Source organism: Rhincodon typus, chromosome 9 (genome assembly GCF_021869965.1).
Source record: "Rhincodon typus isolate 14 chromosome 9, sRhiTyp1.1, whole genome shotgun sequence".
Lineage (NCBI taxonomy): Eukaryota > Metazoa > Chordata > Chondrichthyes > Orectolobiformes > Rhincodontidae > Rhincodon > Rhincodon typus.
Window position 1 is genome coordinate 84,612,061 of NC_063340.1, and position 27,504 is coordinate 84,639,564.

The 27,504-nt window shown below is 43.8% G+C and overlaps 1 protein-coding gene across 2 annotated transcripts in view; it reads left to right on the forward strand.

Moving 5' to 3' along the window:
* arfgef3 (ARFGEF family member 3) overlaps window positions 1-27,504 on the forward strand; it is a 152,118-nt gene that overhangs the window by 10,370 nt on the left and 114,244 nt on the right. For both annotated transcript variants that reach the window (XM_048601100.1, XM_048601101.1), the window contains exons 2-3: window positions 5,645-5,696; window positions 18,069-18,150. In XM_048601100.1, coding sequence (XP_048457057.1) covers window positions 5,645-5,696; window positions 18,069-18,150 — 134 coding nt within the window. The remainder of the gene's footprint in view (window positions 1-5,644; window positions 5,697-18,068; window positions 18,151-27,504) is intronic.

The following is a 27,504-nucleotide window of genomic DNA, read 5'->3' on the forward strand; positions in this document are numbered from 1 at the left end:
CTGCCTCCCTAACCTGTTCTTCCTCCCACCTATCCCCTCCTCCCACCTCAAGCCGCACCTCCATCTCCTACCGACCAACCTCATTCTGCCCCCTTGACCTGTCCGTCCTCCCTGGACTGACCTATCCCCTTCCTAACTCCCTACCTACACTCACCTTTCCTGGCCCCATCCCCGCCTCTTCGACCTGTTTGTTTCTTCTCCACCTATCCTCTCCTCTATCCCTCTTCTATCCGCCTCCCACTCTCTCCCTATTTATTTCAAAACCCCCTTCCCCTCCCCCTTTTCTGATGAAGGGTCTAGGCCCGAAACATCAGCCTCTCTGCTCCTATGATGCTGCTTGGCCTGCTGTGTTCATCCAGCCCTGCACCTTGTTGTCTAGGATCTACTTTGACCCTATCTACTGATTCAAACATTGTGTGTTTGTGCATCTCCAGGCAACGCACTTAATCAACTTAGAAACATCCAGGCAACATCAGAGAAGAGAAAATGTCAGCTGGTTCATTGGATGCTACATAGCTAACCTGGTCAGTTAGAATCATAGAATCCCTAAGGTGTGGAAGCAGGCCATTCAGTCCACTGGCCCACACCAACCCTCCAAACCACATCCCATCCACCTCCCTGTATTTTCCCATGCCAATCAATTTAACCTACACATTTATGGACTGTGGGAGGAAACTGGAGCGCCCAGATGAAACCCACAGGGAGAATATGCAACCTCCACACAGACAGTCACCTGAGGGTAGAATTGAACCTAGATCCCTGGCTCTGTGAGGCAGCAGTGCTAACTGCTGAACCACCATGCTGCCCCTTATTTAGATGGATTTGAGAAGCTGGAAATGTTCTCATTGGAGAGAATTAAGAGGAGATTTGATAGAGCTGTTCAATATCATTAAGGGTCTGAACAGATTAGATTGGGTCGACTGTTGCCAGAGAGAGTTACAGAACTCACTGGTGCAGAGGGATCTGCAGGACCAGGTTAATAAATTGCAAAAAGTTGAAATGCAAGTAGAATGTTGTCATTTATTGTAAGGGGAATGGAATATAAAGGTAGGGATGCTTTAATACAGTTGTACAGTGAATTGGTGAGTCCATTTGTGTTTGTGATGAGATGTGGGAAATTAAGGGAATGGGTCTGGGTGGGATGCTCTTTGGAGGGGCGGTGTGGACTTGTTGGGCCAAATGGCCTACTTCCACACTGTCGGGATTCTATGATCTATAGCTAGACTACCGCATACAGCTTTGGTCTCCTTATTTATGAAAGGATAGACTTGCATTGGAAATAGTTCAGAGAAAATTCGCTCGATTGATTCCTGGGATAATGGGATTGTCTTATGAGGAAATGTTGAATGGGTTTGGCCTGTATCCATTGGAGTACACAAGAGTGAGAGGCGATGGGCCAAGTGCCAGAAAGTGGGAGTAGTGTAGTTAGGTTGGCACAGACTCAGTGGGCCAAATGGCCTCTTTTGTGCTGTATGTCTTTATGATTACCTTACTGAAACATATGGTCCTGAGGTCTGATCTAACCGGGTGTCCAAGGTGCGCTCCCTCAAGCCTGTGCCACTACTGTCCCTCCCTGGAAGATTATTCTGTACATTTATCACTCTTTTGCATGAATTGCTGCCACCTTGGAGGGAACTTCAAAGCCATTTAAAGGGACAGAACGTGTGGGAGGACAGCGGCAGCCCAAGGAGAGGACTGAAGACCATCCTATCGGGGAGGGGCCAGCGAACCCCAGTCAGCCAGTTGTGCCCATGTCATGAGAATGAATTTTAAAACAAATCAGATTTTAGAAGAAAGTGATTATGTTTGTTAGTAATGAGATGTAAATACCTCCTGACATTGCAGGGGGGTTTATCAGTCACAAGGAAAGCAGCGCACAGCTTGCCATTTCTAATTTCTTGCCAGCATGTTGTCAGGATCAAATGTGTCTGTCACGAAGGGTGGGTGGAGGCTTGGCCCAGAGGGTGCAGACTCCATCTGCCAGGGAGGCAGGGTTGCAGGGATAGGGTGGAGGGCTGGGTCTGGTTGGGATGCCTTTCAGCGGGTCGGTGTGGACTTGATGGGCCGAATGGCCTGTTTCCGCACTGTGGGGATTCAATGATACTATGAATGGGGCGGGGAGGGGGGAAAGTGGAAAGGGAGTTTGAATCAGGGAGACAGTGTACCAGAAATACAATGGTGCATTTCTCTGGGGGAGTGAACTAAAATAAAGGGCCTCCTGGGGACAATGCAGATCTTAGTGAGTCATTCCTTGCTGCTGAGCAAACGTCAGCGCAGACACTAATCGAAATGGATCTGCTGGGTTCCCAGCAACAGGCTGCATCTCCTGCTCTGTCACCATGGAAACCAGGTATTACCAACCCCGCATTTGTAGAACCACAGCTATGAAGTCGCCTCTTATATAACCCAGAGATGACACCGTTCCATGGATAGTCAAGTGTTGCATGAAGAAAGCAAACAAATAACTCTATTACAGCTATTATTTTTAATTTTACTCATCGACATATATACCAACATTGATATGCGTTTATAAAGCGCCTGTAACATCATAAATGTCTCATAGTGCTTCAGAGGATTATAAAATAAAATTTTGTAGACTCTGAACCACATCAGGAGACAGTCAGTCAAGTAAAAGCTTCATCAAAGGAGTAGCTGTTAAGGAGTGTCTTAAAGGAAAGGGAGAGTGAGAGGTAGAGATTTTTACTGAGGCAATTCCAGAGGTGAGGGCCGAGGCAGCCATGGGCATGGTTCTTAATGGTTGAGCAATTAAAATCTGGGATGCCTAAGCAACCAGAATTAAAGGAGTGTGCGTTTTTTAAATTCACCTACAGAATGTGGGCATTATTTATATTCCAGCATTTCTTGCCCGTCCCTTACTGCCGTAAGGTGGTGACCTACTCTCTTGCACAGCTATAGTCCCATGTGGTGTAGGTATATCTACAGTGCTATTAATGTAAGTCAGGATGGTCTGTGGCTTAAAGGGGAATTTCCCCTTGAATCTGCTAACCTTGGCTTTCTGGATGCCAGAAGTTGTGGGTTTGGAAGGTGCTGTCTGAGGAAACTTGATGATTTGCTGTGGGGTACCTTGTAGATGGTGCGTATTGCTGCCACTGTGGTGGAGGGAGTGAATGTTGAAGGTGGTGGATGGGGTGCCAGTCAAGTGGGCTGCTTTGTCCTGGATGGTGTCAAGCTTTTGAGTGTTGTTGGGGCTGCAGTCATCCAGCAAATATTCCATCACGTTCTTGACTTGTGCCTTGTAAATAGTAGACAGGCTTTGGGGACTCACCACAGGATTCTTCTGACCTGCTTTTGTAGCCACAGTATTTATATTGGCTTGTCTAGTTGAATACCTGGTAACCCTGAGAATATTGATAGGGGTGGGGGGTGGGGGATTGGAATTCACTGATGGTAATTCCATTGAATGATAGGCTCTTGTTGGACATATCATTGCTGGCATTTGTATTGCATGGATGTTACTTGCTACTTGTCAGCCCACACCTGGGTGTTGCTCAGGTCTTGTTGCATAAGGGCACGGACTGCTTCAGTATCAGAGGAGTTGCCCATCCCTGTCTGATTTATATTTGCCCTGTGTCCCTGCCCACTGGAAACTTTGGACCATACTGGCTGCTGTACAGTTATAGAGTCATAGAGGTCTACAGCATGTAAACGGGCCGTTCGGCCGAGTTTCCCCATGCTGCCCAGTTTTCACAATTAAGCTAGTCCTATTTTCCTGGGTTTGATCCACATCCCTCCATACCTGTCCTGTCCATAGAACCCATTAATTTTTTTTTTTGACATTTTCACTGTTAATGTCTGTAATGTCATGACATTACAAACTTTTAACATAAGATGTGTCGAATGAAGTTTTTTTTAAGCTATTTATTCCTGAGATAATAGAAAGATTCGGACAGCACTTTCAAAATAATTTATAATCTTAGCTGTCTTCAAAACAAGAATATTTGCAATCATAAATAGGTCTTCCATTGCTGTGGTATGTCCTTATCTCTGGGCTGGAAGGTCTGGGTTCATGTCCCACTTTCCCCAGAGGTGAGTTATCACATAATTGAGCAGCTTGATTAAAAATAATTAATATTTGTTCTTTGAATGAAATGGTTTATCGAAGATCGTGCCCTTGAATTCCATTGCAGGGGCTAGTTTAGAGCCAACTGCATTGCTGTGGGTCTGGAGTCACTTGTAGGCCAGGATGGGTAAAGCTGACAGATTTTCCTTCCTAAAAAACATTAGATAGGTTTTCCTGACATTTAATGATAGCTTCACGGTCGTGATGGCTAGCTTTCGATTCCAGCTTTTATTAATGGAATGAAAATCCCACTAACAGTCATTCGAATCCATGCCCCAGAACCTTAACTTGGACCCTATCCAAACAGCATTATCACTTTGCCACTATATGAGGCCAGAATAGGAGGAATTTGGCGATCCTGGAAGGCTGCAGGGCCGAAGAAGGTCACAGAGATTGGGAGGAGTCAGGCCCTGGTGAATTTTAAAATCAAGGTTTTGGTGAACGTGGTAATAAGTGGATGGGACTTTAGTTCTGTGGCACATGTGGGTTCTGGTTCTTGTGCCTGCTGAAGAAACCTTGAGGGAACACGAGAGCTGAGTACTGGCCTGGGAGCTGGGTACAAGGAATGTACTCCAGATGGGTAGGTCCACCTTCATTTGTCATTTATATAAATGATTTGGTTGAGAATTTAGGAGGTATGGTTAGTAAGTTTACGGATAACACCAAGATTGGTGATATAGTGGACAGCAAAGACAGTTATCTGGGAATAAATGATTAACTGGGCCAGTAGGCTGAGGAATGGCAGATGGAGTTTAATTTAGATGAATGCAAGTTGTTGCATTTTGGTAGGTCAAACCTGGACAGTCAATGGCAGGGCCTTGGGGAGAGTTATAGAACAAAGAGATCTAGGGGAATAGATTGACAGCTCCTTGAAAATGGAATCACAGGTAGACAGGATGGTGAAGAAAGCTTTTGGCATGCTTGCTTTCATTGGTCAGAGCATTGAGTCTAGGAGTTGGGACAACCTGTAGTTGTACAAAACGTTGGTAAAGCCACATTTGGAGTACTGCGTGCAGTTCCGGTTACCCTACTATAGAAAGGATATAATTAAACTAGAAAGAGTGCAGAAAAGACTTACGAGGATGCTATCTGCTCTGGAAGGTTTGAGTTATAAGGAGAGGATGGATAGGCTGGGACTTCTTTCCTTGGAGTGTAGGAGACTGAGGGGTGACCTTATAGAGATCTATAAAATCATGAGAGGCATAGATAAGATAAATAGCCAACAGTTATTCCCCATGGTGAGGGAATCTAAAACTAGTTTAAGGTGAGAGGGGAGAGATTCAAAAGGGTTCAGAGGAGCAATTTTTTCACACAGAGGGTGATGAGTGTCTGGAATGGACTGCCAGAGATAGTGGTGGAGGCGAGTAGAATTTTGTCATTTAAGAAACATTTGGACAGGTGCATGGAGAGAGGGATATGCACCAAACACAGGCAAATGGGACTAGATTAATTGTGAAAACTGGGCAGCATGGACAAGTCAGGCCGAAGGGCCTGTTTCCATGCTGTAAACCTTGATGAATTTATTCCAATATTAATTAGAACCTCTTTCACTTGTTTTTACAGAGACACTGGAGTCTGAAAACAATGCTGCCAAGCTACCGACTTATCAATTGAGGTAAGCCTTTGAGTTTTATTAAAGTCTAAAGCACATGCATGCGCACAGGATTTGACTAGGTGGATGTAGAAAGGATGTTTCCTCTTGTAGAATGACCTAGAACTAGGAGTCATAATTTAAAAATAAGGGGACGCTCATTTAAGAGAGCGATGAGAATTTTTTGACTCAGGGGGTTGTGTGTCTTTAGAATTCCCTTCCTCAAGTTTCAGTGGATGCTGAATCTTTAAATATTTACCAGAGGGGTTGAAAGATTATCGGAGGATGTGCAGGAATGTAGAGGAGAGATTAAAATTAGATCAGCCATGATCTTATTGAATGTTGTAGTAGGCTCGAAGAGCCAAGTGGCCTACTCTTGTTCCTTGTTCATAAGTTCGCATGGGGACATGAAGACAGTCAGTTGTTTCAGAGATACTCTAGGAATCCATTATTTGAAGGATGTCCTTTGAAGTAGCAGTTGATGTAAAAAGTGGCCCCCATAGCTGAACCTGTGACCTGAACATAGCCTGTGAATGTGGAATGCTGTGGCTATCAATTCTGTCAGAAGTCACAAGACACCAGGTTATAGTCCGACAGATTTATTTGAAATCATAAGCTTTCGAAGTGCCAGACTTTTCAAAGTGTCAGACTTCACCTGACGAAGGAGCAGTGCGCTGAAAGCTTGTGATTTCAAATAAACCTTTTGGACTGTAACCTGGTGTCATGTGACTTCTGACCTTGACTACCCCAGCCCAACACCCGCAACTCCACATCATAAGCTACAAATTCTGTCCTGGATGGTGCTGTGCTCCGGGACTGTTGTTGGAGTTGTACTCATCCAGTCAAGTAGGAAATATTCCACCATGCTCCTAGAATGTTTACAGCATACGAGGAGGCATTTGCCCCATCTGTCAGTGCTGGTCCTTTGCAAGAACAACTCAGCCAATCCCACACCTGCTTGCAAATCTTTTCTCTTCTGATTATTACCCAATTCCTTTTGGGAAGCATGATTGAACTTCCCTCTACCAGACTCTATCAGTGCATTCCATATCCTAACCGTTATCGACGTAAAAAGGGGTTTTCCACATTTCTCCATTGGCTCTTTTGGGATTCATCTTAAAGTGCTGTCTTCTGATGCTTGCTGCTTCCACCTATGGGAACAGTGTCTCCGTATCTCTTCTGTGTAGATTCCTCATGATTTTTACAACTTCTACATCTCATCCCCTCTTAACTTTTTCTTCTCAGTGATGGGAAACAAATGATGTGTGACTTGGAGGGGAATTTGCAGATACCGGTGTTCCCATGCACCTAGCTGCCCTAGTCCTCCCAGGTGATTGTGGTCGTGGGCTTGGTCTGTACTGTTAAAGGGCTCTTAGTGAGTTACTGCATTGCACCTGGAGATGGTACACACCACTGCTACTGTGCGTTGATAGTGAAAAGAGTGAATGTGGTGCCAATCAAGCAGGCTCAGATCATAGATCATAGAATCCCTACAGTGTGGGGCAGTTCGGTCCAACAAGTCCACACCGCCCCTCAGAGCATCCCACCCAGATCCATCCCTCATAACCCACCTGAACACTATGGGCAACTTAGCATGGCCAATCCACCTAACCTGCACATCTTCGGACTGTGGAGTCAGCAGATGAGTTTGTTGTGCAGAATTCTCAGGCTCTGACCTTCTCTTAGAGCCATAATTTTTGTATTATAGAATCCCTACAGTGTGGAAGCAGGCCATTCAGCCTATTGAGTCCATACCGACCCTCCAAAGAGCATCCTACCCAGATCCACCACCCCCCCATCCCTGTAACCCTGCATCTCCTCACGGCCAATCCACCCAACTTGCACATCTTTGGACTGTGGGAGGAAACCGGAGCACCTGGAGGAAACCCACGCAGACACGGGGAGAACATACAAACTCCACACAGACAGTCACCCGAGGGTGGAATCGAACCTGGGTCCCTGGCGCCGTGAGGCAGCAGTGCTAACCACTGAGCCACCATGCTGCCCAATGCTGTGCCCTCTCTGGAAAAATTTCCTGGGGCTGGATGCTGCAGGAATTGACAACCTACACAACACAGCCAAGCTGTCATTTAGTCAGAATATGATTCAGGGCATGTTCGTCCTTTCAGTCTGGAGACAGGCAGTAAGTTGGCTTCCTGTCAGTGGAGTGAAAGATTGTTAGTGGCTCTACTCACTGGACTAATAAAGAGCCACAAGTGTGAATAAGCACTGACAGTCCTAACAACTGTGATCATAAAACCACAAGGAATACCATGCAGTATGCCATTTAGCCCCTCAAACTGTCATTTAATCATTGCTTGGCTGAGCTGATTTTAGGTTGAGTCCACTCTTCTGCATCCCACCCTTAATCATAGCTTGGCTGAGCTGATTTTAGGTTGAGTCCACTCTTCTGCATCCCACCCTCCCCATCCAACTCTCAACTCCTCTAGATCTGTCTAATGCAGAGATGAGAGAACTTTGGAAAACTTCAGTAATTTTAACTTTAAATTGCCGAACGTTTTCCAAGATCTTATCAAAACATATTATGATCCTGGGCAGTCTTGAACAGGAGGAGGTTTTCTCTCACTGCAGGAGACTAGAATTAGGAAACGCATTTTAAGAATAAGATGCCTCTAATATAAGGCTGCCCCAGCGCTGGTACAGTTAAACTACTGTTCAAAGCTAACCCTCAAGGGTGTTAATAATAGGCGATTCAGTGATGGTAATGCTTTTGAATATCACAGGGCGACAATTAGATTCTGTCTTGTCGGAGACGGTCATTACCTGGTGCTGGAGTAGTGTTTTTTGCCATTTCAGCAGGTGGATAACTAGTATGCCAGAAAAAGGTTCATAAAAGGCTAAACTTCTAACCGTGTTTATTTACAAAGAGGATTATTTGGAGAACTTAATTCTGATACTGGACATACTAGTGTAGCAGTAGAAGTCCAGAGACTGGAGGATTGAAACACACCAGTGCTGCCAATATCTGTGAATTTTCATGCACATATTTGATAATCCTGGTGCACAGCCAGATCAGAATATAGGCTTGGAACAAGTTATAGCAACAGCCTGATTGATGCACTGCAGGACAAACTGGTCTGCTACTGCCCACACTGATATCAATATGCTGTTGCAAAAAAGGCTGTTTCTTAAAAATTTATCATTCACACTCAGACTGTGGATGTTGTTTAAAAGAATGGGTACTTATTGGCTATTTCTAATCAGGTCTAGATCAAACCAGAAATGTCTTTAGAGGGGACTAGTGAGCCAGTCAGATTCTGTCACGTTGACGTGATTAGCTGAATGATGCTAACAGCCTTCGGAAACTGCAGCCTGAAGGAGTAGGAGGATAAGCACTTAGGGATGATGCAAGGTCTGTGGATAATCATATCTGAGTTTGGCAGTTGGAACCCACAACAATCATGAGACAAAATCCTTTGGAAGTGCATTTAAATTTGATTAATATTTCTGAGTGAGACTTTTCCTAATGGGCACTTATGAATCATTCATTAACCTCTACAGACTCACTGGGTGATCAGTCTCCGTCCAGGGTGTTGTTCTGGGGTGTTGCTGGCAGTTGGTAATTTCCCGGTCACCTGTTCCTACCTTGTCCTGTTCATACTCATCGCTGCAAGGCAGGTTCCTTGTGATTAATGTATTTGGAGCTGCGCTTGATGTTGTAAGTCTTCTTAGTATGCTCCTAAACAGTAGTTAATCCCTCAGTCGTTGTGTCGTCTGGATTTCACACTTGCATGTGGATGATGCAGTGAGGGGTTGGACGACAGTGGAGTGGGAAGTATGGAAAAGGTTGGTTTTAGAACACTTTGCCCCCACTTCATTGTGTTCCCGCTGTTCCATACCAGCCATGCCAACGTGCAGAGGTAAGGTTGGAGGGATTTTTCACACTTTCAGGGAGCTGTGAATATATTGTAATGTCAGCACAGGCTTTTTAAAAATTCCTTTAATGGATGTTGGTATTGCTGGCTAAACCAGCGTTTACTGCCACAGAGTCATAGAATTAGACAGCATGGAAACTCATCCATGCCGATCAGATATCCTAAATAAATCTAGTCCCATTTGCCAACATTTGGCTCATGTCCCTCTAAACCCTTCCCATTCATATACCCATCCAGATGCTTTTTGAATGTTGCAATTGTACCAGCCTCCTCTACTTCCTCTGGCAGCTCATTCTATACACATACCACCCTCTGCGTGAAAAAGTTACGCCTTAGGTCTCTTATAAATATTTCCTCTCACCTTAAACCTATGCCCTCTAGTTTTGGACTCCTCCACCCTGGGGAAAAGACCTTGGCTTCTCCCCCTACCCTTGCCATTCATGATTTTATAAATCTCTATAAAGTCACCCCTCAGCCTCCAACGCTCCAGGGTAAAAAGCCCCAGCCTATTCAGCCTGTCCCTATATCCCATCCATAATTACCCTTGAGAAGGGGATGGTAAACTGCGTTACTGAGCCATTACTGAAGTCCCCCCCCCTCCAACTGCATAGAGCTGTTAGGAAAAGAATTCCAGAGTTTTGACCCTCTGACAGAGAAGGAACGGAGTTATACTTCCAAGTCACGATGCTGAGTGGCTTGAAGGGAAACTTGGAGGCGGTGGTATTCCCATGTTGCTGCTGCCCTTGTCAGTCTTGGTGATAGAAGTCACATGTTTGGAAGCCGGTCTCAGAGGATCCTTGGTGAGTTGCTGCAGTGCATCTTGTAGATGGTACACAATGCTGCTACTGAGCGTCGGTGATAGAGGAAGTGAATGTTTCTGGATGGGGTGCTAATCAAACAGGCTGCTTTGCCCATTGAATGCATTTAAGGAGGAGATAGACAGTCCCTGCTTTGGTGAAGCACTTCTAACTTGGCCAGGTTTTCCACAGAGATTTCCAGAGCCACATCCAATAAAATTCACCACCTACCACAAAAGGATATATTTGGGTCAAAGAGTTAGGATTTATACAGGAGGCTGAGAAGTGGAAAGTTTTAGAGGGGGGATTCTACAGTTAAGCACCCAGGCAGCTAAAGACACAGCCACCCAATGTTGGGTCAATGAAAACTGGGGATTTGCAAGAGGCCAGAATGTGAGAAGTGTAGAGAACTTGAGAGAGTTGTAGGGCTGCAGCTAGGAACTGAGATAGATGTGGGTTGGCCAACAAGGGACTTGAAAATGAGGAAAATTATTTTATAATAACATTGACACACCCATTAATATTGTAGAACTTGGCACCCATCCATCATCCAGACATTCTGTCCCTCCATCAGCAATGCACAGTCGCAACAGTGTGTACCATCTGCAAGATATATTGCAACAACTCAGCAAGACTTCTTTGACAATACCTTGCAAACTCATAACCTTTACCAAATAGAATGGCAAGTGAAGAAAATGTACTGGAACATCATCACCCAGGAAGATTGTCCTCCTGGCCTATAGTAAAGCTGACCTAGAGTGAGGTGGAACAAGTGACCTAAGAGACAGATATATTTTTATTTTCCAGAATCATATTTTTGTATTAATGGTGTCACAATAGTTTCAGAAACAAGGGGTCCTCCTCCCTGTTGCTCAGTCTGCTTCACAGTGAGTCTGACTCACTGCACACTGTGATGTTGATGTAATGCACACTCCTCCCAGTTCCAAATGGATTAGTAACAGCAAGAACTGGTAGATGCTCTCTCATCATGTTTCTCCTTTTATTATCTCAAAAGCCAGCACTGGCGGTAAAGAAAACCAGAGAACCAAGGATTCGAAAAAAAAACAAAGATGCTGAGGATACAAATCATCAACTAAACAGACATGGTCTTGGGTTCAATTGAAACAACTCAAGGAGACCAAGAATTTTCTTTTATTAAATCACACATTCTTTATCGTCCCACTGTTCAAGACACTCCTTTTTTTCTAAGTTTTTATGAGTACTTGTGTGTGTGTTTGATATGATTTATTGTTTTTCTCTGGGTTAGTAACTAATAAAACTTTTCTTTCTGTCACTCAAGAAAACTGTGTGATTGGTTCTTTAATTTTGACCATTACTCCATTTTAATTGAAGTGTGATGTAACTGCGTGCTAAAAAGATTTAAAAATCTTTGTTGAGATTAACCGAGGGGGATTAAAGGAGGGAAGCTGGTTCACCCCTCCTCACCTGGTTAGAATAATAATAACTTGAAAATCCTTTCAATTATTGCAATTGCAAATCTTAGCCAAGAGTTTAACAAATTGGCAGCAATCCATCAGTCACTTGCTCCCTCTGATGGACGTACCTCCCATTACATATTCTGACCATTTCTTGCATCATTTTCAAAGCTCCCACAATGAATGCCCAAAGGACAATTGCATATTGGCTGTTGCCTTTCAGTCTGCCTGCAGGGATTTGATTGGGCTGAGACACCAGTGCGCGACTGAGCTGCACTGCTGTTTTTCAGATGAGATATTAAACTGAGGCCTTGGTGAATACAAAGGAACGTGGCAACTATTTCAGTGAAGATCAGAGGAGGTCTCTCTGATGACCTGGCTAACATTCATTGCTGAATCCTGCAGCCACTAAAAGAGATTATTTGGTTATGATCACATTACTGATGGTGAAGCCTGATTGTTAACTGCTTGCGAATCACATTAATATTTGTTAATGTTGAATTATGTCGTTTAAGGTTGGGAGATACCGGTGATGGGCATTAACTGTCCTCGAACACGCACACAAATAATATCAAGGACTCTTGTGGCATAGTGGTAGTATCCCTACCTCTGAGCCAGGAGGCCTGGGTTCAAATCCCACTTGTTCCAGTGTTGTGTCGTAATGTCAATGAACTGATTGATGAGGAAAATTATCACCTGTAAATAGAATTGGAGTACTTGTCATGCAGTGGTAGTGTCTCTACCTCTAGACCAGGAGGGCCTGAGTTCCAGTCCCTCCTGTCGGCAGAGGTCTGTGATAACATCTCTGAATATATTGTTTTGGAAAATACCCACACATATATAGTGGATAGCTGAGACACTGGGCAGTCCTATGATAGCTGTGAGACTAAGCAAGCGAATAAACTCTGTCCATAAAGATAAGCTATGTATCTTGGTTTCTGCTTGACCATCAGTCTTAGATGCTAATAACGCATACAGTGTTGACAGTTACGTTTCCTACATCATAGAGGCAACCCCACCCTAGAAATAAAGCTGAATCTTCCTAAGGTAGAGAGAAACACAAGATAAATGCAAATACCATTTTATGTAAAATACAAAAAGATTTGACAACGGTCTCTTCCCTAGAGTGGGAGAGTTCAAAACCATGGAGCATATTTTTAAGGTTAGAGGAGAAGAGTGGTTTGTGTGTGGAATGAACTTCCAGAGAAAATGGTGGATATTGGTACAGTTACAGCGTTTAAAAGACATTTAAATAAGTACATGAACATGAAATGTTTGGAGAAATATAGGCCAGGAGCAGGCGGGTGGGACTAGTTTAGTTTGAATTATGGTCAATGTGGACTGGTTGGACCAAAGGGTCTGTTTCCATACTGTATGACTCTATGACTATTAAGCGAAGACAAATGCAGATCCCTCAGTATCAATAAACTGATGTTAAAATGGGAAACAAAGAGATGACAAACCAATTTATTGTATATTTTGGTTTTGTCTTTACAAAGGAGGACATAAGCAATATCCCAAACAAAAGTTGGAGAATGCAGGGTCTAGATGAGAAGGAGGAAATGAGAGAAATGGTGTTGGGGAAATTGATGGGATTTAAGGCCTATAATGGCCCAGCGCCCAATATTCTACATCCCAGAGTACATAGGGAAGTTGCCCTAGAAATAGGGGGTGCATTGGTGATCATCTTTCAAAATTCTATAGACTCTGCAATAGTTCCTATAGACTAACTTCGGGCATATCAGATAAGGGGACAACTATGAGAAGGAGGGGAGTCAATGCAGGACCTAAGGGCCAACTGTTTCATGCAGAGGGTGCTGCCTGTCTAGAATGAGCTGCCAGAGGAAGTGGTGGAGGTGGGTACAATTACAGCATTTAAAAGGCATCTGGATGGATATTTGAATAGGAAGGGTTTAGAGGGATATGGGCCAAATACTGGCAAATGGGACTAGATTAATTTAGGATATCTGGTCGGCATGGACGAGTTGAACCAAAGAGTCTGTTTCCGTGCTGTATGACTCTATGGCTCAATGACTCTATAACTGAAATGAGAAAAATTTCTTCAGTGAGAGGGTGGTGAGTCTGTACAACCCATTACCACAGAAGGCTGTGGAGGCCAAGTCATTGAGTGTAGTTAAGACAGAGATAGATAGGTTCATGATTAGTAAGGGGATCAAGAGTTACGGGAAGAAGGCAGGAGAATGTGTTTGAAAAACATTTCAGTCATGATCGAATGGTGGGGCAGACTCAATGGGCTGAATGGCCTAATTCTGCTCCTATGGTCTTATAAATTGGAGGGTAGCTAATATAACCACACTCTTTAAACCAGGAGGTAGAGAGAAAACAGCGAATTATAGACTGGTTAGCCTGATATAGGTCCTTATAAAAGATTTAACAGCTCTGCACTTGGAAAACAATGACAGGATTGGACAGAGTCAGCATGGATTTACAAAAGGGAAATCATACTTGTCAAATCTATTGGAATTTTTTGACAATAACTAGTAGAGTTGGTAAGAGGGAGCCAATGGATGTAGTTTGCTTGGACTTCCAGAAAACTTTTATTAAGGTCCATAAGAGATTAGCATGTAAATTTAAAGTGCGAGGAACTGGGGATAATGTACTGAAATGGATAGAGAGCTGGTTGTCAGGCAGGAAGCAAAGGGTAGGAATAAATGGGTTATTTTCCAAGTGGCTACTGAGGTACCAATCAGTTCTTGGACATCAGCTATTCACTATATATATTAGTGATTTGATGAGGGAACTAAATGTAATATCTCCAGATTTGCAGATGACACAAAGCTTGGTGGGAGGGTCAGCTGTGAGGAGGATGCAGGGATGCTTCAGTGTGATTTGGACATGCTGAGTTTCTGAATGGTGGTGGATTTGGAAAGGTTGGGGGTACAACGAGAGCTGGGTGTCCTTGTACACCTGGTGCTGAAAGTAGGTGCAGCAGTAGTGGGAGGTGAACGTTTGAACATAAGAACCAGGAGCAGGAGTAGGCCGTCCGGCCCTTCGAGCCTCCTCCACCATTCAATAAGATCATGGCTGATCTTTTCGTGGACTCAGATCCACTTACCCGCGTTCTCACCGTATCCCTTAATTCCCGTATTGTTCGAAAAAAATCTACCTTATCTTTAAAAACGTTTACTGAAGTAGCGTCAACTACTTCACTGGGCAAGGAATTCCATAGATTAACAACCCTCTGGGTGAAGAAGTTCCTTCTCAATTCAGTCCTAAATCTGCTCCCTCTAATCTTGAGGCTATGCCCTCTTGTCCTAGCTTCACCTGCCAGTGGAAACATCCTCTCTACTTCTATCTTATCTATTCCCTTCATAATTTTATATGTTTCTATAAGATCCCCCCTCAATCTTCTGAATTCCAATGAATATAATACAAATCTACTCAGTCTCTCCTCATAAGCCAACCCCCTCAACTCCTGAATCAACCTAGTGAACCTCCTTTGCACCCCCTCCAGTGCCAGTACATCCTTTCTCAAGGAAGGAGACCAAAACTGCACACAGTACTCCAGGTGTGGCCTCACCAGCACCTCGTACAGCTGCAACATAACCTCTCTGCTTTTAATCTCAATCCCTTTAGCAATGAAGACAAAATTCCATTTGCCTTCCTAATTACTTGTTGTACCTGCAGACCTACCTTCTGTGATTCACGCACAAGGACACCCAGGTCCCTCTGCATAGCAGCACGCTGCAACTTTTTACCATTCAAGTAATAATCCTTTTTACTATTACTCCTACCAAAACGTATGACTTCACATTTATTTACATTGTATTCCATCTGCCAGACCTTTGCCCACTCAGTCAATGTATCTATGTTCCTCTGCAAAGTTTCACAGTCCTCTGCACACTTTGCTCTGCCACTCATCTTAGTGTCATCTGCAAACTTTGACACCCTGCACGTGGTCCCCAGCTCCAAATCATCTATATAAATTGTAAATAATTGTGGTCCCAACACCGATCCCTGAGGCACACCACTAGTCACTGACTGCCAGCTAGAATAGCACTCATTTATCCCTACTCTTTGCTTCCTGTTAGTCAACCAATCCTCTATCCATGCTAATACTTTACCCTTAATGCCATGCATCCTTATCTTATGCAGTAGCCTCTTGTGCGGCACCTTGTCGAAGGCCTTTTGGAAATCTAGGTACACCACATCCACTGGGTCCCCATTGTCCACCTCGCTCGTAATGTCTTCATAGAATTCCAAAAGATTTGTCAAGCATGACCTGCCCTTCATGAACCCATGCTGCATCTGCCCAACGGGACAATTTCTATCAAGATGCCTTGCAATTTCTTTCTTGATAATAGACTCAAGCATCTTCCCCACTACAGAGGTTAAGCTAACCGGTCTATAATTCCCCATCTTTTGTCTACTTCCCTTTTTAAACAGTGGCGTCACATTTGCTGTTTTCCAATCTGCTGGGACTGCCCCAGAGTCCAGCGAATTTTGGAAAACTACCGCCAGTGCACCTGCTATTTCTCCCGCCATCTCTTTTAGTACCCTGGGATGCATTCCATCAGAGCCAGGAGACTTATCAATCCTTAGCTCCATTAGCTTGCCCAACACTACCTCTTCCGTAATAATGATTGTTTCCAGGTCCTCACCTACCTTCGTCTCTTTGTCAATTACTGGCATGTTATTAGTGTCCTCCACTGTGAAGACCGATACAAAATACCTGTTCAATGCCTCGGCCATTTCATCATATCCCATATCTAAATTCCCCTTCTCATCCTCTAAAGGGCCAACGTTTACTTTAGCCACTCTTTTTCGTTTTATATATTTATAGAAACTTTTGATATCTGTCTTTATATTCTGTGCTAGTTTTTTCTCATGTTCTATCTTACTTTTCTTTATAGTTCTTTTTGTGGCTTTCTGTTGACCTTTAAAGTTTTCCCAATTTTCTAGTTTCATGCTGTTTTTGGCCACTTTGTATGCCTTCTCTTTCAATTTGATAGCCTCCCTTATTTCTTTAGACACCCATGGCAGATTACCCCTTTTCTTACAGTCCTTCCTTTTCATTGGAACATACTTTTGCTGAGCACTTTGAAAAATTGCTTTGAAAGTCCTCCACTGCTCGTCAACTGTCCCACCATAAAATCTTTGTTTCCAGTCTACTTTAGCCAAGTCCTCCCTCATTCTATTGTAGTTTCCCTTGTTCAAGCTTACCCAAGGATCCCTAAGGATCTAGGCCCGAAACGTCAGTCTTCCTGCTCCCCTGATGCTGCTTGGCCTGCTGTGTTCATCCAGCTGTACACCTTGTTATCCCTAATGTTCTGGGGACCTGGGTTCAAATCCTGCCATGGCAGATGGTGGAATTTGAATTCAATAAACATATCTAGATTTAAGAATCTAACAATGACTGTGAATCCATTGCTGGAAAAATCCATCTGGTTCACTAATGTCCTTTGGGGAAGGAAACTGCCATCCTTACATGGTCTGGCCTACATGTGACTCCAGACCTGCAACAATGTGGTCGACTCTTAACTACCCTCTGGGCAATTAGGGATGAGCAATAAATGCTGTCTAGCCAGCAATGCTTCTCATCCTGTGAATGAGTGAAGAAGACAAATGGTGTGTTGGTTTTCATTACGAGAGGATTTGAGTACAGGAGCAGGGATGTTTTGCTGCAGTTGTACAGGGCCTTGGTGAGACCACACCTGGAGTATTGTGTACAGTTTTGGTCTCCTTATCTGAGGAAGGTTTCTCTGCTGCGGAGGGAGTTCAACAAAGGTTTACCAGACTGATTCCTGGAATGGCAGGGCTGACATATGAACAGAGACAGGATCAGCTAGGATTATATTCACTGTGGTTTAGAAGAATGAGGGGGAATCTCATAGAAACTTATAAAATTCTAACAGGACTAGACAGGGTACATGCAGAAAAGATGTGCCCGATGACCAGGGAGTCCAGAACTAGGGGTCACAGTCTAAGAATATTGGGTAGGCCATTTAGGACTGAGATAAGGAGAAATTTCTTCACCAGCGATTGGTGAGCCTGTAGAATTCTCCGCCACAGAAAGCAGTTGAGGCCAAAATAGCAAATGTTTCCAAGAAACAGATTTGGTTCATAGGGCTAAAGGGAATGGGGAGAAAGCAGTACTGAGTCAGATGATCAGTTATGATCCTATTGAACAGTGGAGCGGGTTCCAAGGGCATAATAACCTACTCCATTTCCTATTTTCTGTATTTCTATGTTTATAATAGGATTATGAAAAGATTTTGACTTATTTCCCTTGTTTCCTCCTATTAGGGAGAGATGCCTTACCCCTCTGAAGCTTGCTTTGGAATCGAAGAATGTCAAACTGGCCCAGCATGCGTTAGCTGGAATGCAGGTGTGTAATGAGACTCTACCTTCACCATATTCTGCTGAAGGAGCTTGAAAACTACAGTGTAAAGAACACAAAAACAGAGTCTGTGGATGCTGCAAATCTGAAATAAAAACAGAGAATACTAGCAAAGCTCAGATGGTCTGGCAGATCTGTGGAGAGGGAAGCAGATTCATTGTTCTAATGCAATGGCTGTTTGAGTTAGATTTGATTCTGAGTATGCCTCAAGTGGGCAGAGTGTGAGAAAGAACAAAAGGGAAGGTCTGTGATTGGAGTAGAGGATAGGAGAGATTAAATGACAAAGATTTAATGGTGCAGAGCCAAAGAGAATGGTAATGGGACAAGTATAAAAAAAACTGAAAGAACTGCTGTAAATCAGAAACAAAAACAGAAATTGCTGGAAAAGCTCGGCAGGTGATCGGACCTGAAACGTTAACTCTGACTTTTCTTCACAGATGCTGCCAGACCTGCTGAGCTTTACCAGCAACTTCTGTTTTTGTTAGGGAAAACAAAAGGTGGGTCTAAAGGAGGTGTGAATGGCAGTGTGATGATGGGAAGTTATCTCCTGAAAGCAAAAGCAAGAGGAAAACCAAAACCTGTGAAAAGGAAACAAAATGAGGGCACAGTCTGAAATGATTGAATTCAATACTGTGTCCAAAAGACGCTCCCCTATCAGAAAGTTTCATAACAAAGTCAAGACTGGACCCTAGAGAACAAAGAGCACCAAATTCAGAGGATGTGGGTTTGAATCAAGTGAGGGGACTGGAGGAATTAGGTTTCCTGATGCCTCACTGGCAGTTCTCATTGAAACACTCTAGACAGAAACCAGTCACTGTCTTTGTTACTTTGTATATTGCTAAGACAGGACACCCAGACCGAGTTGTATGCAAAAACGAAGTTGCTGGGAAAGCTCAGCAGGTCTGGCAGCATCTGTGGAGGAGAAAACAGAGTTAACGTTTCGGGTCCAGTGACCCTTCCTCAGACCTGTCTGAGCGACAGTGATTCAAAGCCTGCGGTTTGGAGACAGCTCTGGGGGGACTTGACCACATTCACTGAACACAATGGACTGTGACTCTACAACGGTAGATCTGACATTGAGCCATTGTATTTGTTGCTTGCGACTTTGCGCTGTTTGCTTCCTACTGCCGAGGTGCTGACTATCAGCAAGCAGTCCTCTGCAAACTCATTCCTCGCACTCACTCCTGGACTAATCCACTAATGTCACTCTGTTTCAGACTATCCCATTACGGTCACTCACTACAACTAACCCCTGACTGTCACTCCATCTCAGACTAACCCACTGCTGTCCCTCCCTCTCAGACAAGCCAGTAAGTCCAAGTAAGATAATATTTGATTATGTTCTGTCCCCTCCTTTCAGCCTTGTTGCTGACCCAGCTTGTTTTATTGTCAACACTGAGATTGAATTGTTAACCGTTCTGGAGAGGGATGTGCTTGTTTCCTTGGTGAAGAATTCTGTTACCATTTGACCCATTCCACTGTTGGACCAGCAATCAACTGCAGAGGCGGTTTATATGCTTTTTATTATAGGGTGCACACTTCTACATGCAGTATCACTTACTAGACAAAAATGCAAACATAGTTCTCAGGATCTGTGAACATCATGTGTGCTGCTATATTTAAGGAGTTTCTACAGCTGTTTCCCATGGTTAGTGGTCAAGCAGACGTTGGTGAACTTGTCACATCACCATTCATGAAGATGTGAGTAAAATTCATACTACGTGCAAAATAATATTGACAGAACTTAGTTCACAAAAGAACAAATTATGTCCCTATAAATTCATAACTCAGAGATTGAATTTGTATCTATTGGTCAAGCACATCTCTACAGCTGCATGAAATGCAAGCTACAATAAACGTTAAGTAATAACATGAGCAATTAACTTAAGAGCAATGTACGAATCAATTAATCAAACCAATCTATTAAACCACAACAGTCCTGAAATCAGAGTAAAAATCATGAGGTGCGCGAATGTTAATTCATTGCTTAATATATTTGATTTGATTTATTGTAATCATGTGTACTTAAGCATAGTGAGAAGCTTTGTTTGCAAGCAGAATAGGCAGATCATAAATTATGGCTGTCTTTAATTTGATAAAAACATTTTAAATCACAAAGAAATGAAAGTGACCTCAAGAGTTCCAAAGTCCCTTCCCTTTCAGAGGCTTTGTCTTGTGACTGATTCCAGTCTAATCTTCCATGATTGTCCTTGTTGCTTATCGTCAGGGTACGCACTTTTCTCAGTCCCAAGCTGAGACAATTGTGTTAAGGACTGTTAACCTCAGTCCTATGTGGATGGAGAGAGAGAGAATGGGAAAACTGTATGATGTTATATCTTGTTAACTCACTGAGTTGGATAGTACTTGTGAGATTGTGATTGTTGACGGTCATCCCCACTCTGTCCAATTCTGTCAATGCTCAAGATAATCATGTGGAGGCTGGGTTGCTGAATATGTTCAAGGCTAGGTCAGGCAGATTTTTAATTGACACAGGAAACTGGAGTCAAGGTCACTATCTAATCCGTGAGGATCTTATTGAATAGTAGAGCAGGCTTACTCTTGTTTCTTATGTGGAAGAAAATAATATGACCTTTGAGGCCACACATTACTTCTCCTGCCACTGAAAAAATAGGAGACTAAACCCCTAAACATTCAGTGGCATTGGGCGGTCGTCTGTGATGAAAGAGATATTGCTGGGTACCCACCTCCATAACCGTGCTATGTTTTTAGTCTTGCATCTAATCTTCCTTTCATGGAGCACTGACTGCCTGCCGTGCGGTAACTGTGGTAACTTTGCCAGCACTAGACCCTCTGCATTGTGCAATGTATCATGAATCCTATGTTAGCACCTCTCACAATCCTGTTTCCAGCGCTGAGCTTCTCATTGTCCCACTGGCTGGGCAACTTCCTAAGTAGTTTAAACTCATCTGGATCTCTTTCTGTGCTGTAAAACACTCTAGAACTTGTAAATTGACGAAAAAGCTGACTCCCAATAAGTTTGCTTTTCCCACTTTTTATTGTGAGAGACAGATGTCTGTTCAGGTGTCTAGGTTCTCCCAATTTGATGGGCCACATATTCAAGCACTCACACAATGTAACCTTGTTGGCCTCCACCCGCAGCAGAGCCAGACCAAGCTGGCATCTCCATGGTAATTGGGGGCACCAGGCTGCATGAGATTGGGTGAATGCATTGTGTGTATTTACCAATCACTGAGAAGGCTGGAACTAAGATGAGGCCATTCCTAGAACACACACGGGATTCCTTCCAATACTGGCTGTGAAGTAAAACTTGGACATTCTGTGGAGCCACTTCAAGGACAAGCAGCTAACAGTGAGCAAAAGTGGGCATCGACAAATAGTTGGTGCTAGGAATTCAAGGAGGGTGATGCCTCTGACATGTTGATGGCCTCGTTAATGCCACCAAATCTCTAACAGGAGGCAGGGTCATAAAGCCATCCTTCACGGTTGATTAGAGCTTTGGAAAAGTGACCCAGTCAGGGTTTGACAACTCGACACCAAGGGTGACAGTCAGAAATATCCCAGTGAGAAGTAAACCCGACGGTTCAGTTGACATACAGAAGTGAGTCCTCTTGAGAGGGAAGTGAAACTTGCAATGCTGAAAGGCAGTTTGTTACCTGATGCTTTCTGCCAAGACCTCTTCTCTGCAACTCTGACACAGATGGGGGAGAAATCTTCGACAATTTACCTGAATTAGAAATGGGATTCTCTTAAGGTTTTGGAATTACGAGCTGATAAATAGGATTAATATTGGATTGCCCTGTGAGGCATTGGGAACATAGAGTTGTAAAGTTTTTACTGCACAGAAGGAGGCCCTTCAGCCCATAATGTCTGCATTGGTCATCCAACATCCTTCTATTCTAAACCCATCTTCCGGCACTTGACCATAGCCTTGTGTACTATGGGCATTTCAAGTGTTTTTCTGAAATGTTTTGAGGGTTCCTGCTTCTACCACCTGGGCGTAAAAATGTTTCGTTGAATCTCTTCTAAACCTCCTATTTCTTACCCTAAATTTATGACCTTTGGTTAATCCAAAATGGAGGACGAGAAAATGTTGTGGCTGTAAGAGCTGCTCCTTTTTTTTGAGGTATTTTCAGTGTTGGAGCTGATTTCCCCGAATTCTAGGAGCAGTAATTACTGTTTAAGCTGTTGCGTTGTTCTGGAACTTTGGGAAAAAAGATCAAAACAACGGCACTTTAAAACAGGAGGAAGGGAGACGAAGGCAGTGACCACATGGTGGGAAGTGAATCAACTGAGAAAGAAATCTACAGTGCTGTCTGACCCAGCAGTGAACCTTCACAGCTACTGCCTCTGCTGTTTGATTTCAAGTACCTCTGGACATTGGAGATAGTCTAAGAAAAATAAACAAACAGCGAAATTCACAGCTGACCGTAGAGAGACCTGTGTGAGGAGATCACAGCAGGGGAGCAGCTAAGTAGCAAGTTTTTTGTAGTAAATCTAAAGCAGTGAGTAGAGTGGGTTCTTTCTGATTATATATTTTTTTAATTAAGATCTGTCTCTTGATTAAACTTTAAAAATATAAAATGTAGGTACTAAGTTAGCCTGGAGCAGTGTTTTTTTAGAGCAGTAAGACTGTGTTATTTTCTGGGTGTGTAGATTGTTAAGGTGCAAAGTGGCCTTTGGTAGAGTAATGTGCTGTTCCGGTCAGATCTGGGAAATTAGGGAGAGTTTCGATGTTACTGATGATTATGTCTGCAGGAAGTGTGCTTGGTTGCGAATCCTAGGAGCAGAGAGGCTGACGTTTCGGGCCTAGCCCTTCATCAGAAAAGGGTCTAGGCCCAAAACGTCAGCCTCTCTGCTCCTATGATGCTGCTTGGCCTGCTGTGTTCATCCAGCCCTGCACCTTGTTGTCTCGGATTCTCCAGCATCTGCAGTTCCTACTATCTTTGGTTGCGAATCCTGTTGGTTTGCATGGATCGGTTGGAGCGGCAGTTAGAGGCAGTGAGGAATTTACAGGAGCTGGGGGATGTGATGGATGATAGTTGCAGAAAGGGAGATAAACTGAAGATACAGTCAGGTGGATGGGTTACCTCCAGGAAAGGTAGGAGAGGGAGAAGGGTGGTGCAGGAATCTCCTATGTCTATCGCCTATCTCAAACAAGTATGTTGTTTTGGAGAATGTAGGCAGTGATGGACTCTCAGGGGAATGACAGCCAGGTTTCTGATGCCGAGACTGGCTCCAATATAATGAGGGGTACACCAGGTTCCAATTGGTTCTTTGCGATAGGGGACTCTCTAGTCAGAGGCACAGACAAACATTTCAGCGGCTGACAGCGAGACATCAGGATGGTGTGTTGGCTCCCTGGTGCCGGGATCAAGGATATCTCAGAGAGGGTGTAGAATATTCTGAAAGAGGAGAGGGTCCAGCAGGAGGTTGTTGTACACATTGGAACTAACAACATAGGAAGAGATAAGGACAAGATTCTGGGGAGAGAATATCTGATGTTAGGCAGGGATTTAAAAAGGGGATCCTCGAGGGCTGTAATGTCTGGATTACTCCCGGCTCCACGAGCTAGTGAGGGTGAGAATAGGAGGATGGAGCAGATGAATATGTGGCTGAGGAGCTGGTGTGGGGGAGAAGGATTCACATTTTTGGATCATTAGAATCTCTTCTGGGATAGAAGTGACCTGTATAAGAAGGATGGATTGCACCTGAATTGGAAGGGGGCCAATATACTGGTGGGGAGACTTGCTAGACCTGCTTGAGCGGATTTAAATTAGTAAGGTGGGGTACGGATGGGGAGTTGCTGGGAGATAGTGAGGAAAGAGATCAGTCTGAGACTGGTACAGTTGGGAAAAGGAGTAAGCCAAACAGACAGGGCAGGCAGTAACAAAGCAGAGAACGAGGTAGGACTGATAAATTGCATTTAGGAATAGGAAGGGTTTAGAGGGATATGGTCCAACTGCTGGCAAACGGAGCTAGATTTATGTATGATAAATATTGTCGGGATGGACGAGTTGGACCAAAGGGTCTGTTTCGTGGTGTTTATCTCTATGACTCCACTGACCCCTCCTTTAAGGGAAAAAGTTTCTCCCTTTCACTGGCACAGTAATTAGCACTGTTACTTCACAGCTCCAAGGACCCGGTTCGATTCTAGCCTCGCGTGACTGTCTGTGTGGGTTTCTCTGTTCTCCCCGTGTCTGCGTGAGTTTCTTCTGGGTGCTTCGGTTTCCTCCCACAGTCTAAACATGTGCAGTTTAGGTGGATTGGCCATGGTAAATTGTCCATAGTGTCCAAGGATGTGTAGGCTAGATGGATTAGCCATGGGAAATGCAGGGTTACAGGGATAGGGTAGGGGTCTGGGTGGGATGCTTTTTGGAGGGTCACTGCAAGCTTAGAGTCATAGAGTTGTACAGCGTGGAAACAAGACTTTAATATCCAACTCATCCATGCCAACCAGATATCCTAAATTAATCTAGTCCCATTTGCAAGCATCTGGCCCATATCCCTCTAAACCCTTCCCATCCACGTACCCATCCAGCTACCTTTTAAATGTTATAATTATACCAGCCTCCACCACTTGCTCTGCGTGAAAACGTTGCCCCTAAGGTCCCTTTTAATTCTTTCCCCTCTCACCTTAAACCTATGCCCTCTAGTTTTGGACTGCCCTACCTTAGCAAAAAAACCTTGGCTATTCTTCCCATCCATGCCTGTCATGATGTTATAAACTTCTCTAAGGTCACCCCTCAGCCTCCAATGCGTGACCTTTTCCTGCACTGCAGGGATTCTATGATTATGGTTCCACACCCCTCAGATCTTCGTATACCTCAGTAAGATCCTCCTCAACCTTCTTTGCTTTGAATAAAACGACCCTAGCCTATCTAGTCTGTTGATCAAGACAATCTGGAATTGTGGATTGATGGAGAATAGGGTTCTCCAGTGAACAAGGGAAAAGATCCACTAACTGGGGAGAAATCCTCATAGGGTTTAAGCAGTTTGGGAGCAGTATTCACTTAAGATTCTGAATTATTAATAGTCTTCAGAATGGACTTCTTGCCAGGGGTTTAGTTACAATGTGACTGAACAATGATGTGAAAAATTTAGCATGAAATGTCAGGAGGGAGATAAAATTGTCGACAAATGAATAACGAGAAAACCACTCAGGGTGTTGGAAAGCATTGGCAGGTAATTGATGTAGCTTAAAGGTCCCATTTCAGAAATGCCTGAAAGCTAGAGGCCAAGTACAACAGAGAATGAAAGTTTCCTGTGTGTCTAGACTGAGTAGATCGAGAGAAAATGTTACACTTGGAGGAAGAGTTGAGAACCAGGGCTGACAGAAGGTGATTGGTAAAAGAATGAAAGGTGACAGTGAAGAGAAATGTTCTACATGGCGAGCGGTTAGGGTCTGGAATATGCGGCCTGAGTTTGTAGACTCATAGACTTTACAACACAGAAGGAGGCCATTCAGCCCATCATGTCCACACTGGTCAACAAAGATCTGCCTGCTCTAACCCCATTTTCCAGCTTTTGGTCCATATCACCCTTTCAGGCAGTGAGACTCCCATCACTCTCTGAGTGAAAAACATTCTCTGTAATTCTCCTCTGCCCTGCACATCTATCCACTTTGAACGCTGCTTAACCTGCTAGTTCCTTCTCACTCTCTCCATGTTAATTTCTTCTAATGTTTCACAGTCCTCCACACTACTGCCTATGACTGCATCATCATTGTCCATTGTGAAGACCAATGCAAAGTTTTAATTGAGGATTGTACCACATCTTCCAGGCCTACATACAGACTACACTTTCCCTAGGTATTCTATTGCTCTGTAAATGTTTACAAAACAAGAACTCCTTCAGGTTTTTCTTTAGTCTTCCTGCCATGCTTTCTCATGCACTTTCTTTGCTTTCCTATTTTCCTTTTAAAGATTCTCCCTGCCTTTTTATATTTCTTTAGATATGCTACTTCATTGCACCCTCAATATCTGTGTAACTTTCTGTTTTCTTCTTCTTCTTAATCCTGCTCTTTATTTCCCAGGGTTCTTTGGTCTTGGTCCCACAATTTGCCTTTCTGGAAACATACATCCCTTGTACTTTCCCTGTTTCATCCTTGAATGACTCCATGTGCAATGACACAGTTTTATCTACAAATAGCTGCCCTAATCCTCTTGGGTGGCATCGTATCTTCTCCTAGTAAAATCAGCCTTTCCCCAGTTTTAAACTTTTATTCCTGACCCATCCTCAGACTTTTTCATAACTGTCCTAAATCTAACCAAGTTATGGTCACTATCTCCAAAATGCTCCCCTGCCAACAGACCTTCCAATTGCCCAGCCTCATTTCTGAATATTGGGTCCAGAACTACCCTCTCCATTATTAAGTATTCTACATAATGGCTGAAAAAATGATCCTGGATATAGTTTAAGAATTTTGCTCCCTTCCTGCCTTGTGCATTAAAAAATTTCTGTTATTGTTTGGGTAGTTCAAATCCCCTACTATCACTGCCTTATCATTCCCACATTGCTCTGAAATGTGATTACCCACTTGATCCTCTATCTCTCCCTCACTGTTGGGAGCCTATAAGACACATCTAACAGTGTGTTTGCCCCTTTTGTGTTTATTATTTTTACCCATCTGACCTCATTTGATGATCCTTCCAAGATATTATTCCTCCTCACTTCAGTGATTGATTCCTTGATTGATATTGCGACCCACTCCTCTACTATCCTCTTCTTTATCTCGTATGAATACCCTATAACCAGAAATGTTGAGCTGCCAATCCTGACCAGATCTGGCCAAGTTTCAGTCATTGCTGTCATATCAAATCCAACATACCTATCTGTGCCTTCAACCCTGCTAAACACACTTCTTTATTATGAATCAGAGATAGTAGGAACTGCAGATGCTGGAGAATCTGAGACAACAAGGTGCAGGGCTGGATGAACACAGCAGGCCAAGCAGCATCATTGGAGCAGAGAGGCTGACGTTTTGGGCCTAGACCCTTCATCAGAAAAGGGGGAGGGGAAGGGGGTTCCGAAATAAATAGGAGAGAGTGGGAGGCGGATAGAAGAGGGATAGAGGAGAGGATAGGTGGAGAGGAAACAAACAGGTCGAAGAGGCGGGGATGGAGCCAGTAAAGGTGAGTGTAGGTAGGGAGTTAGGAAGGGGATAGGTCAGTCCAGGGAGGACGGACAGGTCAAGGGGGCAGAATGAGGTTGGTCGGTAGGAGATGGAGGTGCGGCTTGAGGTGGGAGGAGGGGATAGGTGGGAGGAAGAACAGGTTAGGGAGGCGGGGACGAGCTGGACTGGTTTTGGGATGCAGTAGGGGGAGGGGAGATTTTGAAACTTGTGAAATCCACATTGATACC